General features: G+C 41.6%; 1 protein-coding gene across 4 annotated transcripts in view; it reads left to right on the top strand.

Moving 5' to 3' along the window:
- LOC116072638 (ankyrin repeat domain-containing protein 26-like) overlaps positions 1-14,619 on the top strand; it is a 93,871-nt gene that overhangs the window by 56,509 nt on the left and 22,743 nt on the right. The window contains exons 9-10 of one of the 4 annotated variants that reach the window (XM_031344095.1): positions 10,544-10,635; positions 11,142-11,259. The exons of 1 other annotated variant lie outside the window; for it this stretch is intronic. In XM_031344095.1, coding sequence (XP_031199955.1) covers positions 10,544-10,635; positions 11,142-11,244 — 195 coding nt within the window. In that variant the 3' untranslated portion in view covers positions 11,245-11,259. Of the gene's footprint in view, positions 1-10,543; positions 10,636-11,141; positions 11,260-14,619 lie in introns of those variants that run through there. 2 more of the 4 variants (XM_031344107.1, XM_031344098.1) reach the window with 2 other exon arrangements.

Genomic DNA, 14,619 nt, shown 5'->3' with positions numbered 1-14,619 from the left:
GTTTAGAATAGTTTTCTCTGTTCTGGGTTTTTTTGTTATTACAACTATTCTAACTTTACAAAGAATTGAGTTGGAATTTTGATGGGGATTGCATTGAATTTGTATATTACTTTCCGCATGATGGCTGTTTTTACTATATTAACCCTGCCAATCCACAAGCATGGGGGATCTTTCTATATTCTGAGGTCTTTGATTTCTTTCTTCAGAGACTTGATGTTCTTGTCATATAAATCTTTCACTTGTTTGGTTAGAGTCAAGCCAAGGTACTTTTTATTGTTTGTGACTATTGTGAAGGGTATCATTCCCCCAATTTATTTCTCAGCCTGTTTATTCTTTGAATATAGGAAGGCTACTGATTCGTTTGCATTGATTTTATATCCAACCACTTTGCTGAAGTTGTTCATCAGCTGTAGGAATTCTCTGGTGTAGCTTTTGTGGTCATGTAAGTATACTATCATATTATCTGCCAATAGTGAGAAGCAAGAAGGGAATCAAGGCCCGGTGAAGAATCTCTATGTTTTGATCCCTTCCATTCCATTTTAGGACAACGTGGATCTTTTTATTTTGTGTCTGTGTCAGTTTCTTTTTCTCTTTCTGGAGGTCAGTCACCTAGCTCTCCTAGATTTGCTCTGAATTGTGTACAATGACTTCCCATGTAACTAAAAAAATGACATAACAATCATGGTCCAGGAAAAATTGAGGAAGCTGCATTGCAGCATGGGCAAATTTTAGCTATGGGAGTTGAGTTCCAATTCTTCTCTGTAAGTCTGAGAGACTCTTCAGAGGAGGAAGACAGGGTTTTAAAGGCACAAACCACAATTGTCTCAGTATGGGGATTTTCTATTATATGAGGCATTATAATTTTTCTTCTAAAATAACATAAGCACAATATGTGTCTAGTTAATATTTTAGGATAGAAATTATACAATAAGGGGAAGGGGTAATGTTTTTGTAAAATTAACTATGTTGTATGTGATCAGAGTCCTCTTTAAATAGCTATCAAGAGTCAAATGCTGATAAGGCTGACCTTAGGGTCCTGCTGCAGACATCCCATGGTGAAAAATCCTTAGCCTAAGAACAAAGTCTAGCTGACTCCTGTTTTATTTTTGTTTCTTCTTTTTTTATAAATTTCAAATCAACTTGGTCAAAAACTCACTTTAAAATGGGACTAATTTTCATCTTTTGCATGTAGTTTTGCTACCTCTCCCAAGCTCAGGGAACTGGCTGTACTACCAGCCCCAACCCAGATTTCCTTGAATCCAGCGATAAAACACACACACACACACACACACACACACACACACAGTTGTTCATTTTCAATTTGCCATTTGGGAACAATTGCTGGGTGTGACTTATCTCCTGCCTGTAGAAGCATGCCTTTATTAATACTCTTAGCTCTGTCCTCTCTTCCTGGCCTAAATTTTCGTTGCTCAGTTACATCTAGTCCCAGCTAAACACCTGTGACTACCCACCTGTAAAAGTGGCCTGTGGTCACTCTGCCTGAAATCTTCTTACATGGTTATTTGGCTTTTTCTTCTCTGAAGCATGGAGAACTCTCTGTTTTTCCCTCCTGCATCTGTCTCTTGCCTACAGGGACCCAGAAGTCCCGCCTATTCTTCTGCCCAGCAATTGTGCCATGGATTCTTCACTGAAAGATCAAGAACCAATTGGGGAACATGATCTTAGCATCAGAACCATCCATGCATTCATCCATTACATTCCCCATTTACTTTTGGTGGTCCCAATCAATCTATTGATTCATGTTGAGGTTCAGGATGAATGAGAGCCTGAAAGACTAATATTTAGTAGTTCATTAGGTTTTCTACTGGCTCTAGGAGAGTACATCAAATCTTGTGAGCCTAGTTTTAAGGCCCCTGGTATCCACAGCAGGTGATATTGACATCTATGCATGACCATTCAGATGCACAAAGCAGTTAGACAAAGAAAACACATCTGTTTTATTCAGGTACAATTTGGTAACCAGGGAGTAAGCCTTTCTTTCTTTTTTTAAAATTTGTTTGTTATCTTTAATCTTTTTTTGCAGTCCATTCATTATCCCCCTCCCATTCTGGTCTCCAACAGTTCCTCATGCCATTCCTCCTTCTTCCCAAGAGGATACCAGGCCCCTCCACTTCCCCCATACCCTGACAGGCTTCCCCACTCCTTGGGCCCTCAAGTCTCTCAAGGGTTAAGTGTATCTTCTTTCACTGAGGCCAGACCAGGCAGTCCTCTGCTGTATGTGTGTCAGGGGACTCATACCAGTTGGTGTATGCTGCCTAGTTGGTGGCTCAGTGTCTGAGAATTCTCAGGGGCTAAGTTAGTTGAGACTGCTGGTCTTCCTATGGGGCTGCCCTCCTCCTCAACTTCTTCCAACCTTTCTCTAGTTCAGTCACAGGGGTTCCTGGCCTTGGCCTATTGGTTGAGTGTAAGTGTGTATCAGTCAGCTGCTTGTTGGACCTCTCAGAGGGCAGCCATGATTGGGCTGATCACTGGATCTCCTTTCCCTCAGTCTCTTCTCCATTTTTGCTCTTGCGGTTCTTTTAGACATAAACAATTCTGGGTTAGCGTTTTTGATTGTGGGATGGCAACCCCATCCCTCTACTTGATACCCTGTCTTTCTAATGGAGGTGGATTCTACAAGCTCCCTCTCCCCACTGTTGGGCAGTTTATCTAAGGTCCCTATAAGACCTCAGAAAATGGAGAGATCTTCCATGCTCATGGAGTGGTAGGATTAACATAGTAAAAATGACCATCCTATCAAAAGCAATCTACAGATTTAATGCAATCCCCATAAAAATTCCAGCACAATTCTTCAAAGATATGGAAAGAGTAGTTGTCAATTTCATGTGGAAAAAAAACCCAGGATAGTGAAAACAACTCTTTTTAAAAATTTTTTTATTAGATATCTTATTTATTTACATTTCAAATAATTTTCCTCTTCTGGTTACCCTTCTGAAAGAATATCAAAAACAAAAACAAAAAAACAAACCCTGTTTCCTCCCCCTTCCTGTTGCTCACCAACCCACCCTCTCCTACTTCCTGGCCCTAACATTCCCCTACACTGGGGAACAAACCTTCACAGGACCAAGGGTCTCTCCTCCCATTGATGACCGATTAGTCTATCCTCTGCTACATATGCAGCTGGAGCCATGAGTCCCACCGGGTGTGCTCTTTTATTGATGGTTTAGTCCCTGGGAGCTCTGAGGGTACTAGTTAATTCATATTGTTGTTCATCCTAAGGGGCTGCAAACCCTTCAGCTCCTTGGGTCCTTTAGCTCCTTCATTGGTGACCCTATGCTCAGTCCAATGGATGATTGTGAGTTTCTACTTCTGTATTAGTCGGGCACTGTCAGAACCTCTCAGGAGACAGCTATATCAAGCTCCTGTCAGCCAGCACTTGCTGATATCCACAATAGTGTCTGGGTTTGATAATTAAATATGGAAAGGATTCCCAGGTGGAACAGTCTCTGGATTGTCCTTCTTTTAGTCTCTGCTCCATAGTTTGTCTCTGAAACTCCTTAGATGGGTATTTTGTTCCCCCTTCTAAGAAGGGAGGAAGAATCCACACTTGGGTTTTCCTTCTTCTTGAGTTTTTTGTGGTTTGTGGATTGTATTTTGGGTATTCTGAGCTTTGGGGCTAATATCCACTTATCAGAGAATGCATGCCATGTGTGTTCTTTTGTGATTGGGTTACCTCACTCAGGATAATATTCTCCAGATCCATCCATTTCCCTAAGAATTTCATAAATTCATTGTTTTTAAAAATTATTATTTTTTATTTATTTATTTTATGTGTATGAGTACACTGTAGCTGTACAGATGGTCGTGAGCCATCATGTGGCTGCTGGGAATTGAACTCAGGACCTGTGCCTACTCTGGCCCTGCTCACTCTGGCCCAGCTCACTCTGGTGTAATATACTGTAGCTGTCTTCAGACGTACCAGAAGAAGGTGTCAGATCTCATTATGGATGGTTGTAAGCTACCATGTGGTTTCTGGGATCTGAACTCAGGACCTTACGAAGAGCAGCCAGTGCTCTTACCCACTGAGCCATCTCACCAGCCCAAATTCATTGTTTTTAATAGCTGAGTAGTACTCCATTGTGTAGATGTACCACTTTTTCTGTATCCATTCCTCTGTTGAGGGACATCTGGTTTCTTTCCAGCTTCTGGCTATTATAAATAAGGCTGCTATGAACATAGTGGAGCATGTGTCCTTATTACATGTTGGAGCATCTTCTAGGTATATGCCCAGGAGTGGTATAGCTGGTCCTCTGGTAGTACTATGTCCAGTTTCCTGAGGAGCCACCAAACTGATTTCCAGAGTGGTTGTAGCAGCTTGCAATCCCACCAGCAATGAAAGAGTGTTCTTCTTTTTCCACAACCTCACCAGCATCGGCTGTCATCTGAGTTTTTGATCTTAGCCATTCTGACTGGTATGAGGTGGAATCTCAGGGTTGTTTTAATTTGTATTTCCCTAATGACTAGAAAACAACTCTTAACAATAAAAGAATTTCTGGGGGAATCTCCATCCCTGACCTCAAGCTATACTACAGAGCAAGAATGGTAAAACTGCCTGGTATTAGTACAAAAACAGACAGGTTGATCAATGGAATAAAATTGAAGACTTAGACATATAACCTTATAATTATGGCCACTTGATCTTTGACAAAGAAAGCAAAAAATATACAATGGAAAAAAGAAAGCATCTTCCATAAATGGTGCTCTTCTAACTGGTAGTTGGTATGTAGAAAAATGAAGTAAGCCTTTCAGTAGGAAACTGGCCTCAATTTTGAATAGCACCTTTCTAATTTTTTTAAAATTATTTTTATGTTTTTTTTTTGTGATAGTATAAGAGCCTAGAAGCTAACAGGGCCCCTGATATGCCAACAGGCATCTTAGCAAACCATTTGTTCCTTTTGCCAGAAAGAAGGGAAGTGATATTTTTCTTAGAGAGAGAAACTAGCTTCCTTTGTTTCTAACAGTCCAGTCTTTTGTAAAGGATGTGAGGCAACTGAGGTTGGTATGGATAGCAGACTGATTATTGGCACTTTCCCTTGCCCTTTATTTAATTGAGCCTGTCTTAGTCTTGAAAAATCCTGAGAACAATTTTCATGTGTCACACAGCTTTATGGTTCCCAAATGACAGTTGAGTTTATCTTGCTGTGTGGCTTGTGATTCTGGTGATAGAATGCACTAATAGTCTGGGATGTAGTTGGTAGAAGAAAAATTACTTCAGTCCTACTGTGTCTTGGGTTTTATCACAGATCCAGAAAATGTGAAGAATCCTACTCCATCTTGGGGGTGTAGCATACCAGCAACAAGCTTCTCAGGTGTTGTTGTGGGAAACATTAAAAAAGAGAACCTGCAGGTTCCTGTGCTAGTGCCAGCAACTAGTGGTCAACATTGCCAATGTATGGTTCTTTCTGCCCGCCAACTCTCTGGTGGGGGAAGAGGGGGCTGAGTTCCTCCCACTCAATGCCTTATACACTCTACAGTCAGCCATCTCAACTCCCAAAACTCCTTTTTTGAATTAGATATTTTCTTTATTTACATTTCAAATGATATCTCCTTTCCCAGTTTCCCCTCTGAAAAAAAAAATCCCTGTTCCCTCCTCCTGATCCCCAACCCACCCTCTCCCACTTCCTGGCCCTGGCATTCTCCTACACTGGGCATAGAACCTTCACAGGACCAAGGGCCTCTTCTGTTGATGACTGTCTAGGCCATCCTCTGTTACATATGCAGCTGGAGCCATGAGTCTCACCTTGGGTACTCTTAGAATTAAAACTCGTAAAGTTTAAAGTTAACCAATCAGATTTATGTATCAATAAAATCATAATTTATAAGATACCAATTTCAGAGCCAGAATACACAAAACAGTGAATATCTAAGTCTTCTCTGAGAACATATAATCAGCATTTGTGGTTGGCTTCCATGTCTTCCTGTAGGGTCAGGGTCCTCCCCAAACACTCCCATGGAGGAAGTAAACAGCAGGATTCTCCTAACTGTGTTACTCTCTTGTGGTTCTGCTTCACAGAATGGAGAGATGATTAAGTGTTATGATAGAGACGGAAATCTGGATGTGAAAATGCTGTACAAGTGAAGGAGAGAAAAAGTTGGACAAGATAGCACTTTTGACATGTCCTTTATTATACCACTAGAACTGTCTAATGGTCACCAAGAACTGATTGTGTGCTTAAGCACAAAGACTAGTCTAGAATCACTGACTTTTCCTTGGCAGCCTCTCAGTAGTCTTTTGCCGAATGGAAGCAGTTCATAGGTATTTCACATCAGCCTAAGAAGAACTGTCACAAAACCCATGGAATTTAGTCTTTATTTCATTTTCTGGAGTACTACCTAGGGATGTACTGGCAATGTTCTTAGGTAACAAGCTTTTTCTTTCAAATCTTTTACTCCCTTTTTGGTAACCTCTGTGCTGACCCTGACCTCTTCCCTATCTGCTTCTCTCGTAAAGTTTGTTTTACACATTTTCATCTTTCCTAAAATTTGCCTTAATTGAATATTGATGTTTTGTCAACCCCACAGTCTTTATATTTTCAACAGCACTATTAGAAAGGCATCTTTTGTTTAGTTTACAATATAGGTAGAGAAGACCTAGAGATATTCTATTTTCCTAATCCATATTACAGAAGGGGAAGATCCTGATAGACTACACTCAAGAGATATGTATTTTCTCCTATGTTCTTTTCTTTCTGTCTTCCTTCTATAAAGCAGTCAGAGCTGGCAGAATGGGGCAGCAGTTGTGGAGACAGAAGCATGACCAGCAACAGAACACCATCTCTTTGGGGGTCCAGTATTCAGTAAATTGTAGTATCAAGAAATAAAACCAATCTAGAATTCTAGCTTCTTGAAAACATTAATGACATCAAACCAATGTATATCACATTGATTTGACCTGTGCTCAAAGGATAGTTTGTATGAAAATCAAAATGTCATATACATATTATGTTTAAACATTTCACACAAAAACATTTAGAATACAAAATGGTTTCTTGTTCCTTTATGGAATCTGTTTATTAGAAACAGCTTTTAGAAAGACTTTTAAATTGGTTTTCAGTGATGAGCTCTTCTTGCTTCAATGGGTCCTGAAGCCTGTTGTCATCCTGTTCAGTAGAAAATTATGTTTTTAATGGAGTGTTTTACACACACACACCCCTTCTAAACCTAGACAGGCCAGGGAGAATGTAGGAGTGTTGCATCTCCTTCTTGGCTCCAGGGGCTAGTACTGGGTCCTACTTGCTCTTAGACTCTGGGTGGCTCTGTTGCCCTGTTCTGTACTTATTTCCCCTTCCCTGAACGTTTTCTATCCTGACACAAACAGATCCTACAATTAAGTGACAACATCTGCACAGCTGAGCTTGACCATACAAGACCAAGTCTCCAAGGAGGAAGGCCTAAAAAATCTCTAGGTAATTCCAATCTGATCCATCTTAGTCTCCTCACTAAACCTGCACTGGTTCATCCACAGAAGTCCTTAATAGCACCAGAGAAAGAAAGTGATCCATGGTTATTAACCAGTAACATATCCACAGATTACAGTGCACATAATATGAAACTGCACCCAGATCAGTCAGTAGGAGGCTAGTGACATCACCTGCAAAGTTTTTCTGAGTGCAACACTCTGTACAACCACGAGGGGGAGTCTTTCCTAAGACACAGCCATGCACACAATACAATCTACAAAAATTTCAGGAAAGAGATATACTTTGGGGTTCTATGTTGTGATGCCCATGAGATAAAGCAGAAATTCCCTGAAGGGTTCCGTGTGCAGTGAGAGGAAAGAACCTCTGCGTTTTAATTTTAAATAGCAGTATTGAATTTTTTTAATTACTAAAAGATGCATATTCCAAAATAATAATGAGATATCAAAATGAATAGAAAGCCACCGCCTCTTTCTACTTTCTGAGTACCTGAACCTTGGTGAAATTATATGAGACTGAACCAGAGAGTAGGCTGCATCTGGGAGAGACAGGACACTTAAAGATCTCTGGTCAGATAGCTAAGTCAAAACAGGAAATTTCAGCTTCAGTGAGACCTGGGCTCAAAAGAGTAAGGCAGAAAGTATCAGAGGAGGATACCAGATGATATTTTCCATCCTTCCAACATACCCACTAATGCACATGTCTGCAGAGACAAGTATATACCAGGTACATACCATAGAAATCATAAATTAGCAGAAAGCAATGAGGAAGACACACTGGATGAATAATTAATTATAAACTAAGAACACCAGCTGTTTCAAGTAATATCCATGACTCTGCTGTCTTTCCTATGGGCACTAATAATACTTAGGGGTCGCATGTACTGCTTGAGCAGAATAGGTTTATGTGTTTGGACAAATTTTTCTCTTGAAGCCTTAAAATTACCACCCACTGCCTCTCAAGCCTGTCAGAAGCCCTCCAAATAACTATGGTCATCTAGTCAGCTCCAGACTGTAAATAACAGTACCACTCACAGGAAACAGGGCTGACAGGCCACTGTTCAGGATTCAGTCAAAGTGACCAAGATCTGGTCTAGGTGAAGAGACCAAGATGGATAAAGATGACAATGAGAAAAAAAAAACTCTTTTGGCATTACACAGGGCTCTCCTCATTGCAAGATGCTTCATGCTTATAATCTCACATGACCACTGAAAGGCAAATTAGCCTCAGGCCCTTGACTTCACACTCAAAGCTCTTTGCTACTCCCTAAGTGTCTCCCAACATAGCACCCATGCTACCATAATGGCATGCATGTGTGTGATATGTGACTGGCCAGTCTCTCTCAATAGACTGCACCTTCTAGCAGAGCAGGAGAGTTTGTTTGCCAATCATCTAGTTTCTCCTAAAAGGCTAACTCCAGAGATAATCTTGTAAATGATGACAGAAATGAACAATTGGATGGGTCGTACGGGGAAGGCTGGATAACTGAGTAGACGGTTACATGTTTGTCTGTTTTGTTTGTGTGTGTGTAAGTCATATGGGCAGCCTGCCCAAGGTATCTTAGCCTACCTGGTTCTTGGTCCAGAGGCCACTGATCTTCTCACAGGCCTCCTCACAGAGGCTCTTCACCTCTTTGCAGTATGCTTGCAGCACAACCTGCTCCTTCCACAGTTTTCTATTCTCTTGTTTCAGCATGGTCACTTTCTCTTTGAGCTGAGTCAACTCTTTCAAGAGATGGCTGTGGAGGATGCAGAACCACCACCAAGAAATGGTGAGCCCAGCTAGCTCCCATCTGCCATCCCCACCTCCATGTACCACTATGCTTGAAAGGTCCCAGGTAGCCAGACAGCCCCAGTCTGGCACCCACAAAAGCCTTGCCAGAATCACTAAAGGCAGGCCAAACCCAAAGAACATCCAAATTTCAGAAAGACTCAAAGTACTTCTGAAAATACTGACACCAAAAGGGAACTATACCTCCAAAAGTAGGAAGTGGCCCCCACCTGTTCTTATCTATCCTTACTATTAGGAAAACATCATCTGATAGAGCCTAAACCTGCTTTGGGGAGGACAGAAAACCAAATGGGAATACAATCCATCTCTATGTCTTATGGAATCCAGAACTTCAGAAGCCCAGGACTGAATGACAATTCATTGGGGCAACCTTTTTTCTCTGTAGAGTAGCAATTCTCAACCTGTGGATGATGACCACTTGTAGTTGAAGGATCCTAACATAGTTCACATAAGATCTTAGGAAAACACAAATACATTTACATTAAATTTACATTACAATTTATAACAGTAGTAAAATTGCAGTTATAAAGTAACAACAAGAATAAGTTTATGTTGGGGGGCAATAAAACACAGGAACCCTATTAAAGGGTCACAGCATCAGGAAGGTTGAGAACCACTGATCTAGAATCTCCTGGGGCTGATGGGACAATGGTGGGAGGGCCTCACTGACCTTTCCCTTTTTGCAAAACTGTGTCCAAAACTTCAAGGCAGAGTGGTTTCTAAGAGATAAACAGGCTAGAATCAGAGCCCTCACTTTGGTTTAGAGATAAAGAAAGGCAGAACCAGTTCCTCCCATGTGCCTAGGGTCTCAGCAAAGTCATGCACTCTCTTGTAGGAGTTGGTATTCTTTGTCAGCTCCTTGTATTTGACCAAGGCTTCACTGATCTCTTTGGGCAATTTCTGCAGGTCCAATATTACTTGTTCATGCTCTATCTTGAGGATCTTGTGCTCATTTATCCTGTGGTTGGTTGTGGCCCTAAACACAAAGCCACCAAGAACATAGGCATCAAGGATCACATGACTTCAGGCTGAGTCTTGAACTACCCCATCTCAGTGGATACCACACCCTGGAATGTATTCATTGTGATCTCCTAGTGCTTATTAAAATTACTCTCCTGTCCCTAGGACAGCAGAGGCAAAGAATCCAGAGGGAGGGATCTAGGGCTGAATGAGAACCCATAGTGGGTCTAGAGGAATAAAGTACTTCTCAAAGAAGGTCCCAGTAGTTTGCCATTGATCTGTGCATATCTGAACCCTTCAATAATATTTATTCCGTATTTAGAAGAAGGATTTTTGAATCTGTTTTCTTACAGATACACAGATGCCCAAAAGCACTGTTTTCAGAGAGAAAACCGAACATTAGATTTGGTGGATTACCTCCCCCAAAGAATTATATGTCTCCAAGGTGAGTGCACAGGCCAGAACCATTGATGGTCTAAGTGGGGCTTCCTATCCTCAGGACATGTATCACCTGAAATGCCAAACAGATTGCTTACTAGCAAAAATTGGAGACACACACACATACACACCACACACACACACACACACACACACACACACACACTTAAGATTCCCAAGAAATGCAGGGAGATGACACTGTCTTGAGTGTAAGGAAGAAAAGAAATGAAGTGGAAATTTGTTGTTTCTTTGGAGACTCAGTTTTGTCATGTGATGTTTTTCTGTAAACTGACTTATGAAAGGATGTTTTTGCTGAATCAGATGTGGGAGGATGTTTTGCTGAGAACAGACACTTGGTATTTTTATGGAAGCAGCCTGGATGAAGGGTGTGTGATGTTTCCTTAAAGCACACATGATGTTTGGAAAGGGTATAAATACAACCCAAAAGACAGCTGTGTGGTATTGGTTCACCTTGCTACTTTTTCATGGTCATCATTTGTCATGACTCCATAGAGAGAAATGCCACCAAAGAACTTCTAGTGATATTCTGGCTTCTTGCCACTTCCACAGACTCAGGTTGATTGTCAGAGCTCCACAGTTTCTCCCGGATCTGTGAACTGCCTCTGCTGATTCATGAATGGTCTTTGCAAGTGGATTGAGCTGCTACTGCTGATTGGTATGAACTAAACTGCTGTTATCCTGACAACACACGTTGTATTCACTCCAAAGAAATACTTCTATACAGGACAACATCTTCCCTTTGCCCAATTAACCTTTCCTTTCCACTACCTTTGGTGTGTGGTGGGATAGAAGGGAGGTTAAAGCATTTAAGTACACTCATTAAAAGCAGGCTTTGAAATATATAAACCTACAAAGAAAGAAGCATTTATGAGTTCCAGTCACACATGGAGCAAGTGGGAACAATTCTCTCCAGCTGCTACCAGGAGGAATCAGCTTCCAAAATCTGCTGTCAAGTGTAAACACTCACTGTAAACTGGCAGCACCTAGCATCTCCCACAAGCCAACACCTCTCAAGGACTCTTGAAATGCATGTTGAGTAATCACATACTACTTCCCTTATCCTCAGATTGTGCTACATGTCACAAGGAGGATGCACAACAACCTGTGTCCACATATTACTTTGATCTAGGTTTCAATGCTCTCTCTCAGATGCACTCAGGAAAATTGGTTTAGACATGAGGACACCCTTGCAGTACAACCCCTTTTAACTTGATGAAAAGTGGAGATGACACTATGGGATCAAGATAGAAAAGAGAACCAGACATAGTGATTACCTGTTGTTCAAGTCATAGTTGCTAAACTGAGCCAGTATTAAATGTAGTTTATCCCTTTCATAGGTCATCATCTGTAGCTGAAAGGACAATTTATCCAACTTGTTCCATTGCTCATCCTGCTCAGTGAAGATGGAGGATGTGGATAGTGCCTCCTCTGTAGACCCTGTAGTAGAAAAACACAAATAAGCTTGTATGGATGAATGGTAAAAGGACAGAATAGACCATGCTAAGTTCCAAGAAGAAGCCTGAGGAAGAGGGAATGCATGGAACCCAAAGAAGCCTTGGGTAGTGGCTATTCCTGGTTGTCAACTGGACTATATCTGGAATGAACTACAATCCAGAATTGGAAGGTTCACCAGTGATCCTAATCTGGAGGCTCGGAGATACAAGTTTCTGACCTGGACATTGGCATGGAGATATTGAGGCATAGTCACTAAATTCCAGAAGATCAAGATAGGAAGATCTCTGAGTTTAAGGTCATCTGGGATTAAACATGTGTTGGCATACACCTTTAATCTGGGATACACCTTCTGCTGGAAACCTACATCAGGACATTGGAAGAAGGAAGATTTATTCTTTCTCTTCTTCGCCTGCTTGCCTTGTGGGACTGAGCAACTGCTAGATCCTTGGACTTCTATTCACAGCTGCTGCTGACCATTGTTGGGAGTTGGACTACAGACTGTAAAACATCAACAAATTCCCTTAATATATAGAGACTACCCATAAGTTCTGCGACTCTAGAAAACCCTGACTAATACACTCTGAAAGAGAAAGAAAGCTTGCCTCACACTGGGTCTCATAAACCATGTTCTTGTCCCCAACCTGTCTTTAGTGGCATATGCCTAAAGGGATCCAGCGGAAGTGAAGTGCAACGCTGGTACTGAAACCTCATTATTCCTCTTTGATTCCTTCCCACTCATAGTGAAAGCAGAGGGTCCCCAGCACATGAGCCACTGCCTTGACAACTGGTAGCTATCTGTCAAGCTAACCATCAGAAATCCTTGATACTGGATATTTTCTGTAGAAACTCAGAGAAGCAGGATAGTTCCATACATCTTAGATATTCCATGCTCCTGAGCCCTGCTCTTGGGAGGTCTAGCTTAAGCCCATTTTATTTAGTAACCACTCCATCCCTCACGCAGAACTCACTGTGTCTTCCCCAAGACAATTTCTGTCTTGACTTTTTACACTGAGGCAGAAGGCTACTTTCTTTCTGCCTGTCTCTGGACTCTTTAGAATTTCCATTTTCTTTCCCAAGTAGCCTGCTCAGTCTTGACAACATACTTGTGTGCTAACCATGTAGGCAATGAACAATTCCCTCCAAAGCAATTGGTATCACCACAACACTGCTGACATCATAGAAATCAGAGCTCTCCAGGGAACAGTAGAATGTCCACAGTGGGAACTGCTGATGTCACACAGGACAGCCCTTACCTCCCTGCTAATTACCTCACCTCAAAGTGACCTGAAGCAAAGCTGTCTTTTCCAGGAGCCTCTTCTGGGTACAGGGGAAGCTCTTCAGCACCTCCCGTTTCCGATAGCAGAAATCTAGCTCTCTTTTTTAATTAAAAATGTTTTTCCCTGTGGGGAATTGGAGTTTCACTTTACAAACACTGCCCAGGAAAGGCTCTTCCTATCCTTAGATCTTTACTCAGTAATATGAGGAATAAAGGATGCTGAAAAATTGTGTCAGGGTGCTAGAAAGGAGGAAGAGGAAGATGAAGGATAGGAGAGGGGGAGGAGGATGAAAAGGAGGAAGAGGAAAAGGAGAAGAAGAAGGAAGAAGAAGAAGAAGAAGAAGAAGAGGAGGAGGAGGAGGAGGAGGAGGAGGAAGAGGAGGAGGAGGAGGAGGAGGAGGAGGAGAAGGAATGAGTCCTCTGAAATGAACAATCATCTGGGGGAGATGCTAGGACTGTTACATTTGCGGGGGGGTGACATTCAAAAGAAAGAGAAATTACATATATGGTCATGTGAGTTTCCCTGAAAGCCTTACCAGAGCTCACTGAAGCTTCAAAGATGTTAGTGAATAACAGTGATAAGCTGTTCACAGGTCTGGTTGGAGTGCTCTGAGTCCTGGATTAGCCCAGGTGAGCCCTCAGATATTGAAAGCAAATTATCCTAGAAAGACTGATGATGCAAACATGAAATCAGGAGCCTGAACAAAGAGTAGTGGCAAGTTAGAGGTCATCATGAGATATATAGAGGCATCATGAGTGGAACACATACACACATACACACAAACATACATGCACACACACACACACACACACACACACACACACACACACGGTTTTGAACATACTGTAGATCACTGCTACATTGCTTCGTCAAGCAAATCAATGTCAAATTCCTTGATATATACCCACTTGAGCGTAATTCTCATGCTCACAAAAATGTGGTATTGCTCGCCCCAGTCAATTTCAAGAACATGATAGTGGTAGGCAAGGGGTAGACTTGCATACAGCCTTATTAAACCCCACCTTAGCTTTCTACGTATGCTGACCATCCCTGTAAAGAGGATCCACCCCATGGTGAACCTGGAATGCATATTTTCAGATCTCTGGTTATTTTTCTCCAAAGCCCCACCTCAAGGGTCTATGCCTGATGAGGGGCTGTGCTTTGCATATGTTGAAGCCCTAATCCAGTAAAGGAGGATGTTAGTTCTATTTCTTTCTTTTTTTTTTTTTTTTTTTTTT

The sequence above is a fragment of the Mastomys coucha genome, unplaced genomic scaffold, assembly GCF_008632895.1.
Source record: "Mastomys coucha isolate ucsf_1 unplaced genomic scaffold, UCSF_Mcou_1 pScaffold10, whole genome shotgun sequence".
Lineage (NCBI taxonomy): Eukaryota > Metazoa > Chordata > Mammalia > Rodentia > Muridae > Mastomys > Mastomys coucha.
Note: the sequence above shows the minus strand (reverse complement) of the source record. Positions and strands in the feature narration are given on the sequence as shown.